The following is a 23130-nucleotide window of genomic DNA, read 5'->3' as shown; positions in this document are numbered from 1 at the left end:
TCTCAAAACATACACAACAAGTTGCTGTTTCTTCTTCGTTTGTGGGTTAACTTGCCAAGCTTCTTCTTCTCTGACGGTCGCGCTTACACGCGTGGTTACTGCCTACCAGCGGTTTCCGCATGTGTTTGCACATTGACGCAGAGGACGACGCAAAAGTATAAATGAAAACCGATGCGGAACCTACGCCGTCGCGGCTACGCCGTAGGACCTACGCACGACTATAACGAGCCCTTAAGCGTACAAGAGTTTGCTTTATACATTACATTTATCACTTTTTAACTATTTACATTATATCAGGCATTTAGTAGACACTTTTATCTAAAGTGACTTACAAAGTGAGGAAAAGAACAATAACTAACAAGTTATTTGACATAGATCATTTGAACTACAGTGTATAAAACTAATAGTTTAACTCTGAATTCAGATTGGATAAACTTAAATGGTTATAATCAAAATAAATGTATCTATAAATCTATATTCAAAATTTACTGGAGTATTTTAATATTTTGGCATTGCATATAGGCACAATATGCCAAGAGTACTATATGCAATACCATCATTTTACCACAATGTTAAAAAAAAAATTTTTTTGCCAGTTTTTGCCTTTTTTATTTAACAGTGAGTTTAGGAGAGGACAGGAAAGTACAGGGAGAAGAGAGGGGTATGGGATCGGAAAATGACCACGAGTCGGGAATCGTACTTGGGTCGGCGAAAGTGCGAAAGCACCACATGTCTGAGCGCTGCCCACTACACCATCGGCTCCGACCATTTTACCACAATTTTTAAGTTAGTACAGATTTTAACCACAGATTTTATGCACTTTGTTCACTTCATAACCATGGTAAAATCCCTGTAATGCAGGCCTAGTAGCTTTTTACTTAAAGGGGCAATAAGTAGTGGTGAAATTGTATTTTGCATTCAAATGAATAGTGCTCTCTAGCGCCTCGCTTTTCCAAATGCGTGTTGCAACTACAATAGCCATTATGTACTCACTGATCTCCTTGTTTGTTTCAGCTAGTTCACGTGTTGTGAATAAAAACGCAATATGGAAACGAGTTGGTAGGCTAGTGCTTTTTGTCCCTCTTTGCTATTATAGTTTATCAATACGGCAAAACAACATGGAAGCCTTCTTGGACTTAAGTAAAGAGAAGAAATTCTAAGCTTACAAAGAAAAGTCAGATCATTGGCAGATGGCATTTGACACCAATGAGGACATATTTATGAATAAAGACATTGATTGTGACTAATAAAATACTTAAAAAACTACATATTGTTCCTTTACATGGAACTTGATGTTTCTTTGCCAGTAAGCATTTGTGTAAAGGTTTTTTGTATAAATGAAGACAGATAAAAAAGAAACAGGTTCATGAACAATGAGTCACGTCCTACAAGTCCAGACGTGCCGACCGATTATTTAGTGGAGCAGGTGGGACAGACGGATGCAAAGAGAGAAAGCCAGACAGCTGTAGTGTGACTGCACACAAATGTATTTGTATGTATTAATGCATGGCAACTGAGTAAGCAAGACAGTATTTGTTTACTCCAGCTGTGGAGCGCGGCCGGTAAGTGTGTTTTGTGTTTGTGTCGAACCTCTCCTGCTGTAGAGCGGATCGGGCTTCTCTCAGGTCCTTCATCTCGACCTCCGCCCGCTCCAGTCTCCGGGTCACCTCCTCCTCTTTCTGTTGCCACGCCAACAGCTGCTCCTGCAGGGACTTGCATCGCTGTTGACATGACAACCGACTCTCCTCATTTTCCCTCAAGTCTCGGGACAGCCTTCGGGGAAAAGCGTGAAGATATTGACTCACGACACATGCAACCATTTACACCCACATGAAAGCCGCATATCTGCACACATCTGTACGCACACACACACACACACAGCGGCTCTGTTGTGAAGGATACCGAGCTGCCTCTCTGTGCTGCCTACATAGTAAACACAGAATATGAAAAGCATAATTGGTGAGTTTTATATGCTGGTCCCCAGCATGGGATGTTGTGATGAAGTCATCTTATAGTGCAAGCTTGGTTTTTAGCAGGGTAACCCAAAAGGAATGTGATAAACGACTAATTTAAAACACTCCCTTAAGTGTAAAAGAGACTTGATTAACACCTGCTAACACTTACAGTTGATTCCAATAGAGTGGGGCGTTAGTGTTAACTCTGTCTTAGCTTTGTGTTTACATAATAAGCACAAACAATATACAAATAACTATCGGATAAAATAGCCCATTTCAATCAGATGGAATGTAATAGTGAAACAGAAACATTTTCTTTAAAACATATGTTATATGTAAGTATGATGCAATGCATTCTGGGATTGCCCTCTCCATGACGAATATATGTGACTCTGTCTGTGAAAACCAGGCTAAAGCCTTATAACCTAATTATGAGATTTAAAGCATCAAAGTTTGATTTCACACTGATTTTAGTCAATGGTCCCTTTCACACATACAGTCTTTACTGGTAAATAGCAGTTAACAGGTCATGTGTGAACAGATCCTTTCTGGTAAATCAATGCTGCAAATTTACGAGTAGAGGTTGTAAGATTACCAGTAATTTACCACTAAATGCTATGTGTGAACAAAAAAATATAGATTATCGGCATTTAGAACGGACAACGTCAGCTTCAGGCCAATCATAACCATTACCTCCGCACTGTTTTCGGACGTTTCCACACACGCTGCTTAAACGTCGAGCACACCTGAAGTTAACGTCCACATTTGTTTACCAAAGTTGTTTAAAAAAGCTTACCACACTGCAAAAAATTATTTTCAAGAAAAAAATTCTCAGTATTTTTGTCTTGTTTTCAGTAAAAATTTCTTAAAATTCTTAAATAAAGATGCTTTTTCTTGATGAGCAAAATGACCCAAGAAAATAAGACTAGTTTTTAGACCAAAATTATCAAATTTAAGTGATTTTGTGCATGAAACAAGCAAAAAACCTGCCAATGGGGCAAGCTAATTTTTCTAGAATTTTTCTTGAATTTAGTGTTTAAGAAAAATGTTCAAGATTCTTTTGCTTACCCTATTGGCAGATTTTTTGTTTTATGCACAAAATCACTTAAATTTGATATTTTTGGTCCAAAAAATAAAATTTTTGAGGGTGCATGTTTTTGCAGAATTGCCGATGTCCTTAGCCTAATCTGCAAACAGTACTGTTGTTTAAGACGTGTTTGGTCTTAAGCAACTTCGCGACCGTCTGCGTTTGCCACAGATGTGAAAACAACAAAATATGGACCATGGATATTAAAGGTGCAGTGTGTAAAGTCCACTGCTTACCCTCGTTTTGAAACACAAAGAGAAGTTACGTAAGCCGTCACTGGAAAAACATGTAATTGACAGAAAAAACGTAGTAAAAAAAGTTTGTCCGTTAAAGGAATATTCCATTTTCTTAAAAGAAAAATCCAGATAATTTACTCACCACCATGTCATCCAAAATGTTGATGTCTTTCTTTGTTCAGTCGAGAAGAAATTATGTTTTTTGAGGAAAACATTGCAGGATTTTTCTCATTTTAATGGACTTTAATAGAGCCCAACATTTAATACTTAACTCAACACTTAACAGTTTTTTTCAACGGAGTTTCAAAGGACTGAATGATCCCAAACGAGGCATAAGGGTCTCAAAACGATTGTCATTTTTGACAATAAACATAACAAATATACACTTTTAAAGCACAACTTCTCGTTAAAAATCCTGCAATGTTTTCCTCAAAAAACATAATTTCTTCTCGACTGAACAAAAAAAAGACATCAACATTTTGGATGACATGGTGGTGAGTAAATTATCTGGATTTTTCTTTTAAGAAAATGGAATATTCCTTTAAGGGCTTCTGTAGAAAACATGTCGGCACAAAATGGCGACTTCCACTTAAGGGGACCCGCTGTGTATGTAGATAAAAAGTAATATATAGTTAATAGATAATATAGTTTTGTACTATATATTAGTGTGCCTTTCTGTCAAGAGATCCTTCTAAAAATTACACACTGCATCTTTAAGTCATAACCCGCCATTGTTTACAAATATAACACTGAGCTCCCTATACGCGCCACAGGAAACTTATGCATTATCTTCGAGTTTACCGGTATTTTGACACTGATGTGTGAATAATGTCTTACTGGTAAAAAGATGGAACGTCACTGTCTGTGTGAACAGCACATTTTTGTATTTACTGGTAAATTCATTCTGGTAAATTCATGGTAATTTACAGAAATTACTTTAATACTCACTCAGTATTAAACATTTCAAGGTTATATTTTTACGAATGTTCTGTACATTATGTAGGATGATGTGGAAAACAAAGTCCTTTAGCTGAGTTTTCACAGGCAGGGTAACAAATATGATGCATAATTACGTTTTGGAATAGCCAGAAGTGCACCAACTGTAAACAGGCTATTTAGGTCTGGTTCCACAGACAATGAGATGAGAAGGTGAAAAGGTCTTCGTCTTACACAAATACATTTTCATTGCTGTACATTTACTTATCAGTTACAGCAGGTGTCCAAAAACTTCCGCTACCTCCCTGAACAAGGACCTTCAGGAGACCCTGTCCACTCTCTATCTTTCCTTCCAGGAAAAAACTAGGAAATTCCCAAACACAGCAAACCTTATCTGTGAGCCTCCATCCTCCTGACAGAGGAAGAGACACTTCAGGAAATAGTGTGACAATGGTACACATCCCATGTGAACCGCATTAAAGATCAAGACAGTTTCCTCTATAAAGCAGCTATAACAGAAGATACAATATCTTCAAGGCCTCTTTATGAGGACCAATCACGAAAAATGAAAGAGCGTGTTCAGAAGATGACTGCATGGTCTTAGTTCTATAAATCAAACAAAGATAAGCGTCATCCCGCAGGCACACTCACATCTGTGGATATTTTTTGTATGCGGCAGATTAACGTGAATGTCATGGATAAAAAAATGCTGAAGTACACACAGACCACTTCTGGAATGCCTAAACAATAAATGAAATGTTGAAGCTTAACATATGTTCAATATAAAGTGAAATACAAAATGAACGCAATGTGGGGAGCACATGGGTGCATCTGTGGGGGTTTCCGAGAGCGAAAAGCGTGATAAAGGATTGGCGGGGGGTGAATTCAACAAAGTTTCAGTCTGATATCTGTCCTCAGAAAAATCGTTAGTGCATGTGACAGATGAGCCTGCTTTGGAGATATCATTGCTCCTCTGGGGTGGTGAAAATTAAAGAAGCTTTGAAAACTGAGATGAGAAGTGTGTATGTGTGTGTGAGGGAAGCTCTGAAACCCAAAGCCTCAAATGGGAAGTGCTTCCATCTGCCATCACAGAGCTTCACACGCAGCTTCAGCCTGCCGATGCTTTACAGAATGTAATAACTTTAAAATATCTCTCTATCTGAAACACTGCTATGGTACCGTACTTGGAGAGGGTGCGACTTCAAAAAGCACAGGAAGACATGCATGTCGCTTTCTGAGCTCACACGCCTTACGTTCCTCTTTATACTTCTATGGTCTTCAAGATCTTACAGATCCCCGTCATTGTGTCTGAGGTCTCTTTGCCCTATGCGAAAAGCTTTTATGCCTTTTCATAAATCCTCTTTATATCACAGTGTGTTCCCTGACCTCTCTTCGGGAAAGCAATCGTGTCACGCCGCACAATGCTCAAAATCGCATCCAGGAATGAGCATAAAAGCACCGAGACACTTGAAATTACAGATGACTGACAGATACTAACAAAATCTGTCTCTGCCACACACACATACACACACTTATACACACACAAACACATGAGCACACCCTAGTCAAACAGGTACACCATAGTTCATGGCTGTGCACAGTTTAATAGTCCATGACATTAATCAAAACAAATAAAATGTGACTGCGGAGGCTTGTCACGCTTCTATTTATATCGTCCTGATACACGTGAACGTGAATGGAAAATATGACTGTTTAGAGGTCAAGAGATTTTTTCTTCAGTATTAAGAGTTTATCTAAAACAAATAAATATTAGATTTTTAACATTCAGTAAGAGCTATATGATATAATGCACTATATTTTATATGCACTATTTTAATAATTTTTATTTCTCTTGTTCTTATTCTGATTTTTAACTGTTTTATACTTTTATTCCTGTTTTATTCTTTTTCACACATTTAAACAGTTTTTATTAAAATCACATTTATTTTCTTTTAATTGATTACCCTTAAATTCATGTATCTTTGATATTTTTTGTTTTCTCATTTCTATGTAAAGCACTTGGAATGACCTCTGTTTATGAAATTTGCTATACAAATAAACTTGCCTTGCCTTGCCTAATGAATATAATGAACATGGATAGTATATCTAATACTGAATTTGATGAGAAACTCTGACATCCAGATCTTTATTCGAAACTCTGAAAAACTGAAAACCTTTGTGTCCCAAGAACATATATATACATATATACATATTTGGAAAAACAAAAAATTATAATTTTCAGCTATAATTTTTGATTGACAATAAGTATCAAATTATGTAAAAAAAATAACCATTTGAAAAATCTGAAAAAATCAGGACATCAAATGTAACTGCTTTGTGAATGTGTTTAGTCTTTATTTTTATATATTGTACATTTATTATATATATATATATATATATATATATATATATATATATATATATATATATATATATATATATATATATATATATATATATATATATATATATATATATATATATACTAGGGGAAAAGTACCCAGATGACCTTTTCTCCCGAGATTCATTCAATGGATACTTTACTACCATGGAAGCACACAGGAGAGGAGTTATCCAATGAAAAAGAAGGAGAGGCGTTATCCAATGAAAAAGAAGGAGAGGCGTTGTTTTATTCAAAAATGTCCGAAAGTGGTAATGCGGCTGTATTCAAATGCAAATACATACATTAAACAGCTGTCCTTTGTGTTTAAATTGCACTTGTTTAACTTCATTCCAGTTAACGGCTCACTTTTTGTTATGACGAAGTGTGTCACGTGATGTATAAATATGGCGGATGTAGTCTGACCAAATTCATTCATACTATATCTATTCATAATATATAGTACCTACTGTTTTAACAGCTGATAGGTAATTCATCTAATTCAGTACGTATTGTCACAGTATGCGATTTAGGACGCAGCAACACTAGCTACGTTTACATGGACACCTTTTGCCTCAATCTGAAGGAAATCTTTGTGATGGCTAAATCTATCATAGCGTTTACATGAACCCTTAATAATGTGATCGGATTGGTGTGCATGTTTATATGGCACAAGTTTTAAATCAGATTTGATCATTTGACATGCGCACACTAAAGAAATATACTTTTGCACCATTTCAAGATACGCATACAAATCATCCTCCTAAAATCGCTGCACGTCTATTTCAGGTCATAATTAAAGGCGGGGGTGCATGATCTCTAAAAAGCCAATGTTGACATTTGAAATCACCTAAATAAAACACACCCCTACCCCAATAGAATCTGGACCACCTTTTGATAGACCCGTCCCACACATGCGCAACCCAGGCAAAAATGTCTACTGCTGATTGGCTCCAAGTGTGTTTTGGTAGTCTGCCCGACTCCCTTTTCCAAAGTGTTTTTCAAAAATCATGCAAAAACACCCATTCACGTGTGTCCAAAAAGCGTGCTTGACTTCACGTGTCCGCGAGAGCGAGTCCAAACATACGTGTTTGAGGATCAGAGAATAAATCCTGGACTGACCAGAGCCAAACCCTGTCTCTTATTTAATAAGAGACAGGGTTTGGCTCTGGTCAGTCCAGTGACTGTCCTGTCGCTTAAATTTTTCCCAATCTCCTTCCAATCCTCTGTAAAGTAAGGATTGGAATGAGATTGGGAAAATTTAAGTGACAGGAAAGTCACTTCATGTGACTTCCCTTAACAACACAAGCTGCGTTCTTTGCGTCATACGTAAATTTTACATCATTGCACATACACTCCAGTCCAGTAGGTGGCGGAAATGCACCTTTAAGCGGGTTTGCCAACCGCCATAAAAAAGAAACGAACAAGAAAATTGCACAGCGCAGAACGCCCGATTAACGTTATTAATCCGATGAAGTGTGTACATGTCATTTTATCTCATTTTTGGCTCTTTTTATTCCGATTGAGGTGTTTTAAATGACGCATTTTTATTCGTTTTAAACATTTAAACCTTTTACAATTGTCCATGTAAACGCAGCTGTGCATGACTGCCAGTTCTGTTACATACAGTACTGCCAACATTGTTACCTTGGTAACAGAGTTTGACAGTAACAGTATAGAACACTGACTAATTATATAACCACCCAAATAAATTACACGCCTCACCTTAACGTTAGCCTAACTTGTAAAATTAGCCCACATTCAGATTATTCCCCTTTTAACAAAAAGCTGATACATTTAGTCTTTAACAACTGTTGTGATTTTGCGCTTATAGTTTGGGGCAGGTTGCTGTCTGGATGTCTTCTATATCACCCTTCACTTTGTGAATGCAATTTGCGTTGATTTCTAGAACGGAGTACGTCACTTTAGAGTCTCGCTTGCAAAAAGTACTGGGGAATATTTAGTTCTTGGAAAAGCGGCCCATTACTCATTCCTGTGAATTTATTACCAGAACTAAACGGTCTGAAATCGACTTATGATACAGTCCTGCTCTTAATCTTCTCTCATGTAAACTAGAAAGGCATGTCTGGTTTAATTTGATACCTGTCATCTATACTGATTGAATAAATGTTCTATAGTCAAATATAAGTAGTGGTAGATTACGATTGTTTATGAGGACAAGAACATTTTTAATAATACTTGTATTATATTCTAAATGTTTAATAATTTTTCAGTTTACTGTTTTTTTCCTATTTCATGTACCAATGCAACATTTTAGAAAAGCACTAAATACTTAAATTAGACTTGATATTATTCACTAAAAGAAATAGTTAAAAAATCAGACAGATCTCATGATTGTGATTTACCTCTCCACTGCAGCCTTCTGCTCGCTGGCCTGTTGGCTCCACATCTCTTGTAGTTCTTCCTTCTCTGCAGACTTCATCCTGAAAGACAACAGCAATGTGTTTTATTAAAAGCAGCAGCTTCTCGCATCTGTTCTTTCTTTCCTTTTGGGAGACACTAACAAAAAATCTCCCCTTTCCAAAAAGTCACCCAAGCATGTCTCTCTGGCATCCGCTTCTGACACCACGCAATTGTGAACAACGGCGCGTAAAGCAGTGCCGCCCAGGGCACGAACATGAGTGATCTTATCAGGTACCACCGAGGGTATAACGGGTGTTAAAACCTCAGTGAGTGATGGCGAAAGATAAGCAGGAGGTAAAAAAAGAGATGGAAACGCATTCTGACATACAGCTGTTAAGCGTTATGCTATTTTGCAGCATTGCCCTGTAGTGTGAGTAATAATGTTAAATTCAGTTAGCTAGCACAGAACTGACAAGTGCGAATAGGGAGTCTCATAAAACTTGAACTGAAAGGAGTAAATGGAGTGAGTAAGTGTCCATTTCTAAATGCAATTTAATGCTTTGTGTGCTTTAATGTGCTGGTCTCGCTTCAATGGTCATTATATGGACCATTTTACTGAATTGGTTTCAAAAGTCTGCATAAAAAAATGCTATGATCTATGTATAGTAAAGTAAGGATAGAGATGATAATAATAAACTAAATATGTACAGAATCTTTTGCAAGACCCCCTCAAAGACATCTCCGAAAAATTCACCCTCTGGCTCACAGATGATCAGGATACTTTGCATGTCTGATCCCAGTTGCTAACGGAAACTCTTCTCCACTTTCTTCTTTTTATGCCCTGCACCGAACATCAATGCCAGCCAGGCTCCTGGGGCCTAACGTTAGGCACAACAAAGCAGCGAAATCTCCGAATTGCTAAGCTGAATAACAATCAGTTTCACCCCCTGGCTCTCTATTCCTTCTAACTCTCTCTCTCTCAAGGTCAGCGTGGTATAGATTCCCTGTGGGTGTCGTCTGTCAATTGTAAAGCCTTCTACATCCCCACATCCGCCCAACCCAACTCACAAATACTTTGCACCCTCTCACGCCAACACTTCCCATCCGCCCCAACGGCTCTCTTAATACCAGTCACAGGAGTCTCTCAGAAGGACTGTTATCAAGGATGGTGGTGTTTGGATTGGAGAGTTGATGAGACTGATGAAGGTTTGGCGAAGACCTTTCCTCCTTTGTTTATTATGGTTGCATGAAGGTTTCGCTGAGCTCTGTGACACACTGCTATCTGACAGCGGGTTAAGATAACCTTTATTTTCCCTGGATCCCTGTGACACTGGAGATAAGAATAAGAGGGAGAGATTGCAGAATTAACATGTTAAAGATGGTTGTCTCCGTTTGGATGAAAACATGCAGCACCCTTGATGGCTGTCAGGTCAGATGGACCTGAAAACAAGATCGTAGCCTGTAACTCTAGCTGAAATGCTTACTAAACGTCAGACTTCTGCCAAAGAATGGATTATATTTGAAAGAAAATAAATGATCTGTACTCTTCTGTGATTAGCTGTGTTTGCTATGGCAAGCATCGCCGCTGCTTTTGCTCACACTTAAAGTATTAACGTTTAATGAATAACTTGTGCTGCTTTGTGCTTTAGAAAATGTGAACCGTTAAGGAGAAGTTTGCAGTTACGTTTCTAATCAATTTTCATCCTGGCATCCACCCAACAAACTTCCAAACATCTTGAAGTCAACTTCTGCATAAGCAAACACGACTCACATTTTGTTAAAAAATTGTTTATGAAAAATTGGCGTAGGTTTTTGACTAAATAAAATATTTGTAGAAATTTATAAAAAAGTTGATGTAGATGTTCACATATCTGTTTCTCTGAAAAACAATAATTTAGCCAGTTATTCTCTTTTTTAAAGTGCCTTCCTTGCATGAATGTCTGTTTTTGTTTTGGTTTGTGTGATCCTGCCACTGCCAGTTTACCCAATAGTGTATTTTGACAGCTCGGTTGCCAGTTGTCACGGTTGCTTAAATGCAATTGCCCATAAATGTGACCTCCGGTGGATGCAATCTCTGACATGAGCCACATATTTAGTTCTAGAAATCCACACGAGCGGGTTTGTGACTTGCAAATATAAAAATAAACATTGCAAACATAAAAATGAGCAGATAAACTTGCTGCTTTCCATCGTCACTTGCACTTCTGTCTGGGAACTGAGGGGGTGCAGGGGAAAACGTCCCCAAACCTTTATTGAATTTAGACTGCGATATCAAGTTCAACCACTAGAAGTTATGTTACATACTGCTCCTTTAAAGGATCACTCCACTTTCTTCAAAAAAATCCAGATAATTTACTCACCCCCATATCATCCAAAATGTTTATGTCTTCCTTTGTTCAGCTGAGAAAAAAATTACTTTTTTTGAGGAAAACATTCAAGGATTTTTCTCATTTTAATAGACTTTAATGGACCCCAACAGTTTACAGTTTAAATGGGATTTAAAATAGCAATTTCAGTGCAGCTTTAAAGGGCTCTAAATTATAGCAAAAAAATTGTCATTTTCGGCAAGAAAAAGTTTATATATGTACTTTTAAACCACACCTTCTCCTCTTGCACTAGCCAGCGCGACGTCCATAGACAGTAAAAGAAATGGACACAGCGACCCCATTGGATTCAACGGAGACAAGTGAAGTCAATTAGAAGCACGCACTTCCTGGGTGTCGAGCGTACTGCGCAGACTCAAACTGAGCTCAATGACGTGGATGTCACGTGAGCAACCTGCCTGACAATTGTAAGTCTTCTAATAGCCGTGCCACGGGAAATCTGAATCACCTACTGAATCTTGCAGAGACGGCGAGCGTGAACAGGAGCACATTTTGGTTAGTATTTTGATTAATAATCTCCCTTGACTTTATGCCTTCACGTCCACCCGATTGCCTCATAGTCAGTAAAAGATTGCCTGTGAGCTTCTCTCCCAGTCCATGCGGTAATTTCTCTACTGTGCGACAGAAAGTCGCAGGTTATGACGCAATCGTTAGCCTATTTTTACAAAAACTGCTTCTACTGGGACATAACGTAAGATACATGGTAATGGAGCCTTTTATACATTTTCATGTTTCTTTAGAAATAATTAATGGACAAATGGAGTCTTTAAACGCCTCAGATGTAAAGTTATTCGCTGTCAAAGTGACGCCAAAATGAATGGGAGTCAATGGGATGCTAACAGCAGATGGGTGTTCGCTAAGCAATGGCGGCGTCCAGGGAAGCTTCAATAAAATATGAAACCCTGCCCCCCTGGCGACGTCACACAATGTGTCATGAAACGCACATTTGCGACCATTTTAAACAATAAATATAACACAAGGACATTAATTAATATCATTCCACATACAACAATGTCAGAACGGTACTCTTCTCCACACTTGTAAAAACTGTGGCGGTAGTTTTGCACGCGTGACGACCTTTGACCTCATGATGCATTATGTGAGGTCACGCTGGTGCGTCACACAGATAGTGTAAGACGAGAAGTTGTGGTTTTATAAGTGCATTTTTTTTCTTGCTAAAAATGAGATCATTTGGTTTATAAGACCCTTATGCTTCATTGGGATTGTATAGAGCCCTTTGAAGAGGCGTTGAAACTGCAATTTTAAAATGCATTTAAACTGTAAAGTGTTGAGGTCCAATAAAGTCTATTTAATTGAGAAAAATCATGGAATGTTTTTATTAAAAAACATAATTTCTTCTCGACCGACTTCAACATTTTAGAAGACATGGGGTGGGTAAATTATTGGGATTTTTTTTAAGAAAATGGAGTGATCCTTTAATGGAACTGTCTTTTCTTTATTCTCTTCCTCCCTCTGTTTTTCAGAAAAAGTTCACTGGACAATTAAAATTAGGCTTGACAGTGATCTTGAGCCTGGGAAAGGCACTTTGCCGATACCGATATTCAATTACTTAGAATGACATCTGATTCTGCTAAATGCAGATTGGCTTTTAGTCCCTTTACTCCCTGAAATCCTGAAAGTGTGGAGCATAAAAAAAATGACAATTCTGTTGTCATCGTCACCCAAAAAAAAGCTTTTATAGGCCGATACATCGGTGCATCCCTAATTATTATTATTATGGATTATGTATTTACTCACCATCATGACTTTTTCTTCATCTGAACATATTTGGAGTTATATTAAATAATATCTTGTGTCTTTTTCTTATGCTTTGTAACACCACTGGATGATTGTCAACCTTCTAAAGTTCCAAAAACACATTCATGTACATCCATCATTAAAGAAATCCAAATAATCATTGACTCCATTGTGTTAAAATATGTGTTCTGAAGCAAAATTATATGAAATGATTAATATTTTGAGCTTATATAGTAATCGATACATCATGCCGCATTTTTCCAAATCTGAATGTGTTGATCGTTGTGTTTAAAATAATACACGGCACAGACAATACTTTCTGAGGTTAATAATGGGAAACAAATGGAGGTGGAATCTGTGGCATGTAACAAAGTCTATTTTTTTAAAAGCGCCAACCTCTTTCACAGGAACACTATAGGCCTGAGGGACACTCGCTCGAGTTCGAGGAGCAGCGTAAGATGCATGAGACCAGGTATCTATGAGGGAAAAGGTGTGAAATTTGAACTCAAGGGACTGAGTGTAAGATTAAATGTCCTGTTCCTGTAAAAATATGAAAGGAGCAGAAGACAAAGGCAGTAACTTCTGTTGAGAAGCTCCTCTGAGGTCAAACAAAGGAGGTGATTTGCATATCATAACCTCTTCTAAGCTATAAACTGTACATCTCATAAATTTTCATATCTTAGCAGACTGAGATCATTTATTACAAACTTCTCTCTCTTATCTTGCTTGCTCTTTTACACTGCCTCTCCCTGCAGGTTAATCACATTTGTGGTCTGTCACTTCTTGTGTACTTTATATCGTCCCTAATTATTTATGACATGGATCATCATAGCCACGGAAACAAACTAGCTTGGTAGTGCAGCAGATGTGTGATGCGTGTCTGCGGTAGGGTTAAAGGTTGCATGATTGCCATGGCAACAACGTACACTGCATACAAACACTGATCTTTCTTCCCTGGTAGGGTGAAATCAAAGCTTTGGCACACGGATAATGACACACACATTCACATCATGTTGTTCAAAGGAGCCGAGCGCAATCCAATACAAAAGGTCCAAAGGTCCTCTGGGAAAAAGTATCTTTACCAAGAAAGTTTGAATAATTCAGGCCGTATTCCTGGCTTGAATAATTCAGATTAGGTTGAGAATCTGCATGTCTCAAGAGGAATTTCGGGTTGCAAATGAATTAGATATTAAATATAGCACATAAATATGTCCATTTCCATTATTGATTGTTCTATTCTTCATATTTCCATATGCTCTCATGAAAAATTAAACTTCTTCAAACAATGTTTTATCTGTTTAAACATTTATCATGACCTGGAATGAAGATCTGATTTTGGTTTTGATCAATCGTCAAATGGATTTTGCTATAATGTGTGCTGGAGCAGATAATTGATACTGTGTGTAGTATTTTATTGATACAATATGTGTTAGTAGCATTAGATGGTAGCAGCATTTTTCAAGTTCAACGTAGTAAAATGTTAAATTTTTAACAATTCAATATGAGAAAAATGCAGTTGAAGGGACATGTGTGTTATTAAAAAACTGGTAACACGTTCCATTAAGGTTGTATTTGTTAAAGGAAAACACCACAATATTTTACTATGTTCTTACCTCAACTTAGACAAATTAATACCTGTCTTTTTTTAATGTGTTAACTTAATCTTTGTACATTGCTTGGTGCTTGTGTTAGCATTTAGCCTAGCCCCATTTATTCCTTAGGATCCGAACAGGGATGAATTTAGAAACCACCAAACACTTTCACTTTTTTTTTAAACAGATAAAAAATGAGTACTATATTGTATGGCGAAAGAGCACTTAGTTTAAGCACAAAGATTAAGTGTACACATTGAAAAAAGACAGGTATGTATTAATTAGTCTAAGTTGAGGTAAGAACATAGTAAAATATTGAAAAAAAATTTGCGGCCACTAGTGATAAGATTGCGAATTGCAACCAACGGCTTAGCCCATCGCTCACCCCTTCCTAAAGCTGTTACTTATTCACGATACAGCACTTGCCTCAAATACCTTATTGCTTTTATAAAACGGCTACCACACAATGTTAAAATAAAAAAAATGATTAGTGCAACTTTCAGGAAGTAAAATCAATAAAAGCATTCCTTCTGCTAGAAAAAAAATAGTCCCTGACCGTGAACAACAACATTCCAATGTGTAATATGCATGAAAGCTTTAATAAAAACAACAAACCGTTCACAAACTGATACGTGTGGTTGCTAAGGGTGTTGCTAAGGGCGTAGTGATAAATAGAACCATTGGGTGAAGCAGTCATAGCTGTGTTTTATTGTAAATAAAGCACAGCTTTTGACCAATCAGAATCAAGGATTGGAACTAACCATTTTATAAGGTCTTTATACACCACTGATAATATAGTTTGTTTATTATTTAGCATTTCTGTCAAACTCTCCTAAAATTTCACATTGCACCTTTACCATAGTTAATTGATTTCCCCAATCAGTCCCTCCAGTTTTTCGCAATTCTGCGATCGTGGCACACAGCCAAAATCAACAATATGTAGCAATATTTTGTGATCCTGCATAGTTTGTTGCAAAACTGAAAAGCGTTTCATATCAACACCATGAAGCATTTCACGTTTCACTGTTTTGTAGTCCTTATATTAAGTTGTTTGGAAAAAAAGGCATCTGTCCACTATCATCTCAGCGTTAGCAAACAGGTGCACATGCCACCTGTTATTATTTAAGCACTTTGTGTGCTACAGAAAAGAGCTATATAAATGTAACAAATTATTTTTAGATACATATTTGTAAAAAAGTAAAAATTATTTTAAACCTGTAAAAATTATTGTAGTTATGCAGCTGTTTGCCAGTAACATACTGTAGATTTTAATGTATGTTGTTTACTGGCAACAGGTCTAGGTGAGACCTGTGTGGCACACATGCTGTCCCACATAAAAGCGGTGAAGCAATATCATAATGCATTTCAATTGACTGTTTTGTAGTCCTTATATTAAGTTGTTGGGAACTTGGGACACAAAAGAAAAGCATCTGTCCACTATCATCTCATCTCAGCGTTAGCAGGCATATGCGCATGCTGCCTGTCAGTGCGTGAGGACCTAACTGTTCTTTTTTCAGCCTTATTTGCACTTGAACGATCACATACACGAATAACACACAAGTAAACATAGAGTTTAGGGAAACGGCAGTCACTTAATTGTGAATTACTATAGGTCAGTCATTTTCAAACTTTTTAAAGAACGACCCTAAAAAAAAACCAAGATTACGTGACGCACCTCTCTCAGTGTTGGCTATAAGTATTGATTCATATGTTCTTATCAATATCAATTTTTTTTAAACATTTATGCGGCTGAAGCGGTTCATTATTTTAAAAACATCTTCCCTTAATCATCCTGGCGACCCAGTTTTTAAAAGCACTGTGTGACAGCTGTCTATGTTAATAAAAAAACTTTATCTGTATCTTGAAGTTGTATTTATTTCTCTGTTCTTATTATATCACTGACTGTTTATCAAATTATTAAATTACTTGAGAACTTCTAAATAATAATTAGACAAGCATGGATTTCCTAATTATAGAGAACATAAATCCAAATTTTCTGTGGAAATTTCTGGAAATTACCACAGTAAAATCAACATTTTCTATGACATTTACAGTATTAATCGTAGTTCATGTTAATTTCATGTTTCAAATTCATTTACTAATACATTTTTAAAATCAAAAATTGTAAATGTTTACAATAATTAATGCACAATGAACTCACATAAACAATTGTGTTGACATTAACTAAACTATTGCTCATTGATAGTTCATGTTAGCCAATAAACTTACTAAACTTATATTAACTTATACCACCTTATTGTAAAGTGCTACCAAACAACTAAACAGAAACTATTTAACAGAAAATTACACTACTGAAGAATCAACCATACCGACACATTTCAATGATGTGTTCCCACAGACATGTACAGAAGCGAAGGTCTGTCAGTTGCATCACATCTGTTTATCAACCTAACGAAATGCATTAACAGATGACAGAAAGGACCCACACATGGCAAGTCCGCTCACACACACACACACACACACACACAGCTGTCAATGCCAGAGAAACCCTGACGGCTAGCACTGTCACATCAGATAAACTGTCCTGCCATGCCACTGAGCTACCTATAAGCTCTCATTCAGAGACATAAAGAAAAAACTGATATACGGAGGGAAAGAGTTATGAGAGCACAGGGCTAAACAATGAGAATGAGACCAGTGCGAGACCTTTGTGTGTGTTTTTGTGCCTTTTACCATGGTAAAGTATATGGCTGGCTTACATAAATTAAATGTATGTCTACAGATACATATTTAATAATAATAATAAGAATAATAATTATTATTATTATATATATATATATATTTTTTTTTTAAAGCGCTTTGAGTGCTTACAAGTAAATGTAACAAATTATTATTAGATACATATTAGATATTTGTCAAAAAAGTCTGTAGTTATGCAGCTGTTTGACATCAACATACTGTAGATTTAAATTTATGTTGTTTACTGGCAACAGTTTGTTAAAGATAATAAGAAAAATAAACTTCTTTCAAGTGTAGATATCTGCAGTATCATAATGATATCATCATCCCTTTGTTTAGACAAACATATATCGCGTGGAGAGCAGCACACTGGCATGCAAATGAAATATAAAATGGTTTGCATCAATCAGGGATGATGATAGATGCTTGTTACCCAACGGAGCATGATGATAACTACTTTACTTTCTCCCTCCCCACACATATTATATCATTCTAAAGAGGACCTGGTTGTGTTTTTATAGATAATGTTGTTGTACTGAGCTGAATTGTGAGCTGTGTTTAGATGTGGTGTGCATGATGAAGACTAAACGGATTCAGAGATAAAACATCTGAATAAAAGCTGACTCCTTGATAAATATGGATGAAATTAAACATTAAATTCTAATAAAATAAATGTATTTGGTTGATGTGTTGATGCAAATTATGGAAGCATATGGGTAGCATAATTCAATTTAAAATGTAATATGCAATATGACAATGCAATATGTAAAATGGCAATGCATTTCTGTATTTAAGTTTACATTTTCCATGCTTGTATGTGCAATGCTTGGTGCAAAATAAAAATGAAAATGTAATACTTTAATTTACATTTTCCATTTTCTACAGCCCTGTTTTAAATACATATTTTAATGCTTTAGAAGTTGCAAAATTAAAATGGAAATGTATTACCCGAACTGATATAATGTGTTTCACATGGTCAAGCAAAAACTGTAGCAAAATTATAATTTAAATGTAATTCTCCCTAAATGCATTTACATTTACAGGTGGGAAACTTGGGATTGCATTTTCATTTACAGAGAGCGCAACGAATGTAGCAAAATTAAATTGGAAATGTATTAGCTGGATTGATTAGATGTGCTTTACATGGTCAAGCAAAAACTGTAGCAAAATGATCATTTAAATGTAATTTTCCCTGAATGCATTTAGATTTACGGGTGGGAAACTTGGGATTGCATTTTCATTTACATAGAGCGCAACGGATGTAGCAAAATTCAATTGAAAATGCATTCCGAGTTGACCACGCCCCCGCACCCGTGAATCACTGCGTCAAGGCGGGCCAACAACTCCCATTGCCTGGCCTCTCACGTGGGAAACATGGCGGCAGCAGGGCTGATTGAGAGTGTTATATTCGCTGACCGATTAAGTGAAGCATAAACAGAGAGATATTAGTGTTTATGGAGATTATTACTGTCTGTAGGTGACAGAACAACAGCGTTGTTTGATCCTCTCACCGAATTGTCTGCATTATCAGACGCTAGTTCACCCCGCACTGTCCTGTGGTTGTCTTCGCATGCAAGTAGCCTACGGATGTTTCTACCCCGAACATTTCATCACAGTTCAAATAAACACTGACTGTTACATATATGTGAATGTATTTTTACGTTGAAAACATTGTACATTTTTTAAAATGATTTTAAAATAAAGATAATGGCGTTAAAACCTCACACGGTGCGAATGATAAAAGGTTTATAAGCTATAACAGACTACTTCTTCATTAAGTTTGACATGTTATCGTGAAGAAGAATAAACATTACCTGTTCCGGTGAAAGTCTTTAACAATTATGCAATAATAGATTATCAACTAACAAGAATGGTTTTACTACAGTAAGGTTTAAGTTTTTTTTAAAGCTCTTGTGTGGTTGGTTTTCAAAACCATCCTGTTGTAACCATGATTTTGGCTTTAACTGTCAAACTATGATAAATTTTCGAAAGGGTCTAAGACGGCGTCATTGCTTGTTTTACTGTTTGCATCTCCAGCAATTCGGTTCATAACCAGAGCACCGCATATAATAATCTAAGTTTCGTTTCATTCTCAGTCTCGGTTAGCTCTTCTGTTTTATCGGTAAAAAGGCTAATTTATCATGATGCGCACGTCTAAGTAACACGCGAGCAAGTGAAATCAGAAAACCCAGCAGGGTGTTAAATCTCGAAATAGGTTACTGCGACCTAAATGGCCAAAACAATCAGAAATACATACAAAATAATTTTCAGGTTTCTTTACATAAAATAAAACAAATGACGTGATAGCGCATTAAATGACCATTCTATAATACCTTAACCCTGCACTGACACGTTAAAAAAATTTTGAATAGATTTTTTTCTTTTCGAATAAGTATTGCAGATCGACTCTTGCACACCCGGACATCAGCATATTGACCCGATCAGACCAAACGTACATTTAACTTTCTGTACTTTTATACACTTTCATCCTAGCAGAAGGGTATGAATGAAAGGCTATACTGACCTGTGGCTAGCTTATCTTATTCACTACTTTTAATGTTCCATTTATTTATATCCACAAAAGTTATTAACAAAACATAGATTAAAATGAAATTCGTTTTTAAAGAAGCAAACAAAACAAAAATTACGTTTAAAATGGCCTATTCTGTATTTCGCAATAAGCTAATTAAATTTAAACAAATATTACAACAATATTTAAACACAACAATAGCCTACTCAAACATAAATATATAAAACAGACATCCATCAGGATCCATGTTAAAAACAATCTGGTATAGCGTAAATAATCTGTGATTTCCCTCTGCTTGTTTAGACTAGACATGCCTCGCTCGCATCATGACAGATTAGTTAAATTCATGTTACTATACTGAAGTTTTACTGATACAAGAGACAGACATGGAGAATATGAAACGAAATGGAGATCGACAATTTTTACATGCGGTGTTCTGGTTAGAACCGGATTGCTGGTGGAGATGGTCGTTTAACGGCAAACAGTAAAACAATGACTCTGTCTTAAACCCTTACGAAAATGAACCATGGTTTTACCTTAAAGCAACAACAACAACAAAACATGTTTACTACAGATTTTCTGAAACCATAGTTAAGCCTTAATGTAGTAAAATGTTTATTCTTGTTAAATGATAATCCATTATTGCATTATTGTGAAAGAACAGAATTTTTCCAGAACAGATAATGGTTCTTCTTCTTCACAAAACATGTCAAACTAAGAAGTTCAGTCTGTCTACCTTTTTTCACTCCGTGCTGTTTTCTGTATTTTAAAATTATAAAAAAAAGATTTGAACAATGTTTTCAACGTAAAAATACATACACTACATATGTAACAGTCAGGGTTTATTTGAACTGTGATGGTCAAAAAAAAAACCTAGGGTAATACAAACCGTAATCAATCTGCCAAAAATATTTATTATGTTTATTATATTTATTGCCATATGAGATGTTTATTGCCGTTGAATACTCTTGTCTATAATATGGAAATCATATATACATAGTAGGAAATATAAAGAAGTATATCGCAAAGTTACACTGCTAATTTTTATTTATGATATATGTGGAGATAAATAAACCTTTGCTAATCTGCTGATTTGGTCCATTCATGTCCTGACCACCAGGCTAGAGATTTTAAACATCATTAATCCACACTTACTAGTCTATCAAATAATATCTAAAGTATATTGTTTTGTGAAAAAAAAGGATGATCTGTTATATTGTTTTTGCGCTTTTCCGCAGGAAGTGTCAATCACGCGATCATTTTATAGGCTAAAGCAGCGGTCAGCAGCTGCAGCGAACTGCAAACAGAGTGTGAAAGCAGACACGTAATAATCTTCATAAACACTAATATTTCTCTGTTTATGCTTCACTTAATCGGTCAGCGAATATAACACTCTCAATCAGCCCTGCTGCCGAAATGTTTCCCACGTGAGAGGCCAGGCAATGGGAGTTGTTGGCCCGCCTTGACGCAGTGATTCACGGGGCGGGGGCGTGGTCAACTCGGAATGCATTTTCAATTGAATTTTGCTACATCCGTTGCGCTCTATGTAAATGAAAATGCAATCCCAAGTTTCCCACCCGTAAATGTAAATGCATTCAGGGAAAATTACATTTAAATGATTATTTTGCTACAGTTTTTGCTTGACCATGTAAAGCACATCTAATCAATCCAGCTAATACATTTCCAATTTAATTTTGCTACATCCGTTGCGCTCTATGTAAATGAAAATGCAATCCCAAGTTTCCCACCTGTAAATGTAAATGCATTTAGGCAGAATTACATTTAAATTATAATTTTGCTACAGTTTTTGCTTTACCATATGAAACACATTATATCAGTTCGGGTAATACATTTCCATTTTAATTTTGCAACTTCTAAAGCATTAAAATGTGTATTTAAAACAGGGCTGTAGAAAATGGAAAATGTAAATTAAAGTATTACATTTTCATTTTTATTTTGCACCAAGCATTGCACATACAAGCATGGAAAATGTAAACTTAAATACAGAAATGCATTGCCATTTTACATATTGCATTGTCATATTGCATATTACATTCTAAATTGAATTATGCTACCCATATGCTTCCATAGCAAATCACTAACACAGTTTATATGTAATACACCTTATTAGGATTTATAAAGGATACATTGTATATTTAGATGCATGTTCAGATGTCCAAATGTCAGTATGTGACTATCATTAGTAGTCACTTTGACCCAGAAACACATTTAACGGAGTATGTACTTAAATAGCTTTCTGATGATAATATTAAGTTCTGCTCTGAATTGTTCCCAAGAAAAATCCTGTAACACTTTACTTTAAGGGGTGTTCATAAGACTGACATGATATCTTTATAATCATGACATGACACGTGCCATGAAAATGAAGGAGATTTTATGTAAGGGATAATGTAGAGGCAGCCGGTAGTTATTGGGAAATAAGCCCCGACAGTGTGATCAGGACCCGACGCGAAGCGGAGGGTCTTGTATCACACTGAAGGGGCTTATTTCCCAATAACTACCGGCTGCCTCTACATTATCCCGCTTATTACACGGCTACTTGCCACATAAGAAAAAAAAACTGGACATGAACATGAATTTGAAACATTTTATTGGCATATTTGTTTTAAATTAACATTTTTATCCTTCCGCGAAACTTTGCACAGATGCATAAAATGATCGTAATACCTTATTAAGATCCTCTGCTTCATACTTGTCTGTCTCCATTTTTTTCTCTTTAGCCAGTCTTTGAGAAGTTTTAATGGCCATTCTGTATTTTTTTGTATGTTGGCTTCGTAGCTGTCATGCTCTATTTTGTCAAGTTCAGTCTCAGTAAGCTGTCTGTGTCTTGTCGTGGTTGTCGAGTGTTTGTCACAAGATGGCGCCAAACAGACAGTAATCTTTATTGATCTTTATTGGCGCGGAGCGATTTTACTCGTGCAAGTAGTCCGGCTATGCGTTATTATTTAGGAGCGGTTATTATTTGAAAAGAACGAACCTGCAAATGTCTCAACTGACCAATCAGAATCAAGCATTCCAGAGAGCCATGTAATAAGCATGTTTATGACGACTGTCATTAATCAGTCATGTCATTTTAAAGCAAATATGACATTGTTTGAGATGTCTTTGTTATGACAACTTGACATTAACCAATACTGTACATCATAACTTGTCATGACAACTTGACATTACCAAGACAACATAACTG

The 23130-nt window shown here is 36.3% G+C and overlaps 1 protein-coding gene across 1 annotated transcript in view; it reads right to left on the bottom strand.

Moving 5' to 3' along the window:
• The window catches only part of lekr1 (Leucine-, glutamate- and lysine-rich protein 1), a 119917-nt gene that overhangs the window by 32426 nt on the left and 64361 nt on the right, over window positions 1-23130 (bottom strand). The window contains exons 8-9 of the mRNA XM_065282673.2: window positions 8961-9038; window positions 1591-1773 (exon numbers count right to left, since the gene is read on the bottom strand). Coding sequence (XP_065138745.1) covers window positions 1591-1773; window positions 8961-9038 — 261 coding nt within the window. The remainder of the gene's footprint in view (window positions 1-1590; window positions 1774-8960; window positions 9039-23130) is intronic.

The sequence above is a fragment of the Paramisgurnus dabryanus genome, chromosome 9 (genome assembly GCF_030506205.2).
Source record: "Paramisgurnus dabryanus chromosome 9, PD_genome_1.1, whole genome shotgun sequence".
Taxonomy (NCBI): Eukaryota; Metazoa; Chordata; class Actinopteri; order Cypriniformes; family Cobitidae; genus Paramisgurnus; species Paramisgurnus dabryanus.
The sequence above is the reverse complement of the archived record's forward strand: the minus strand, read 5'-3'. Positions and strand labels throughout refer to the sequence as shown.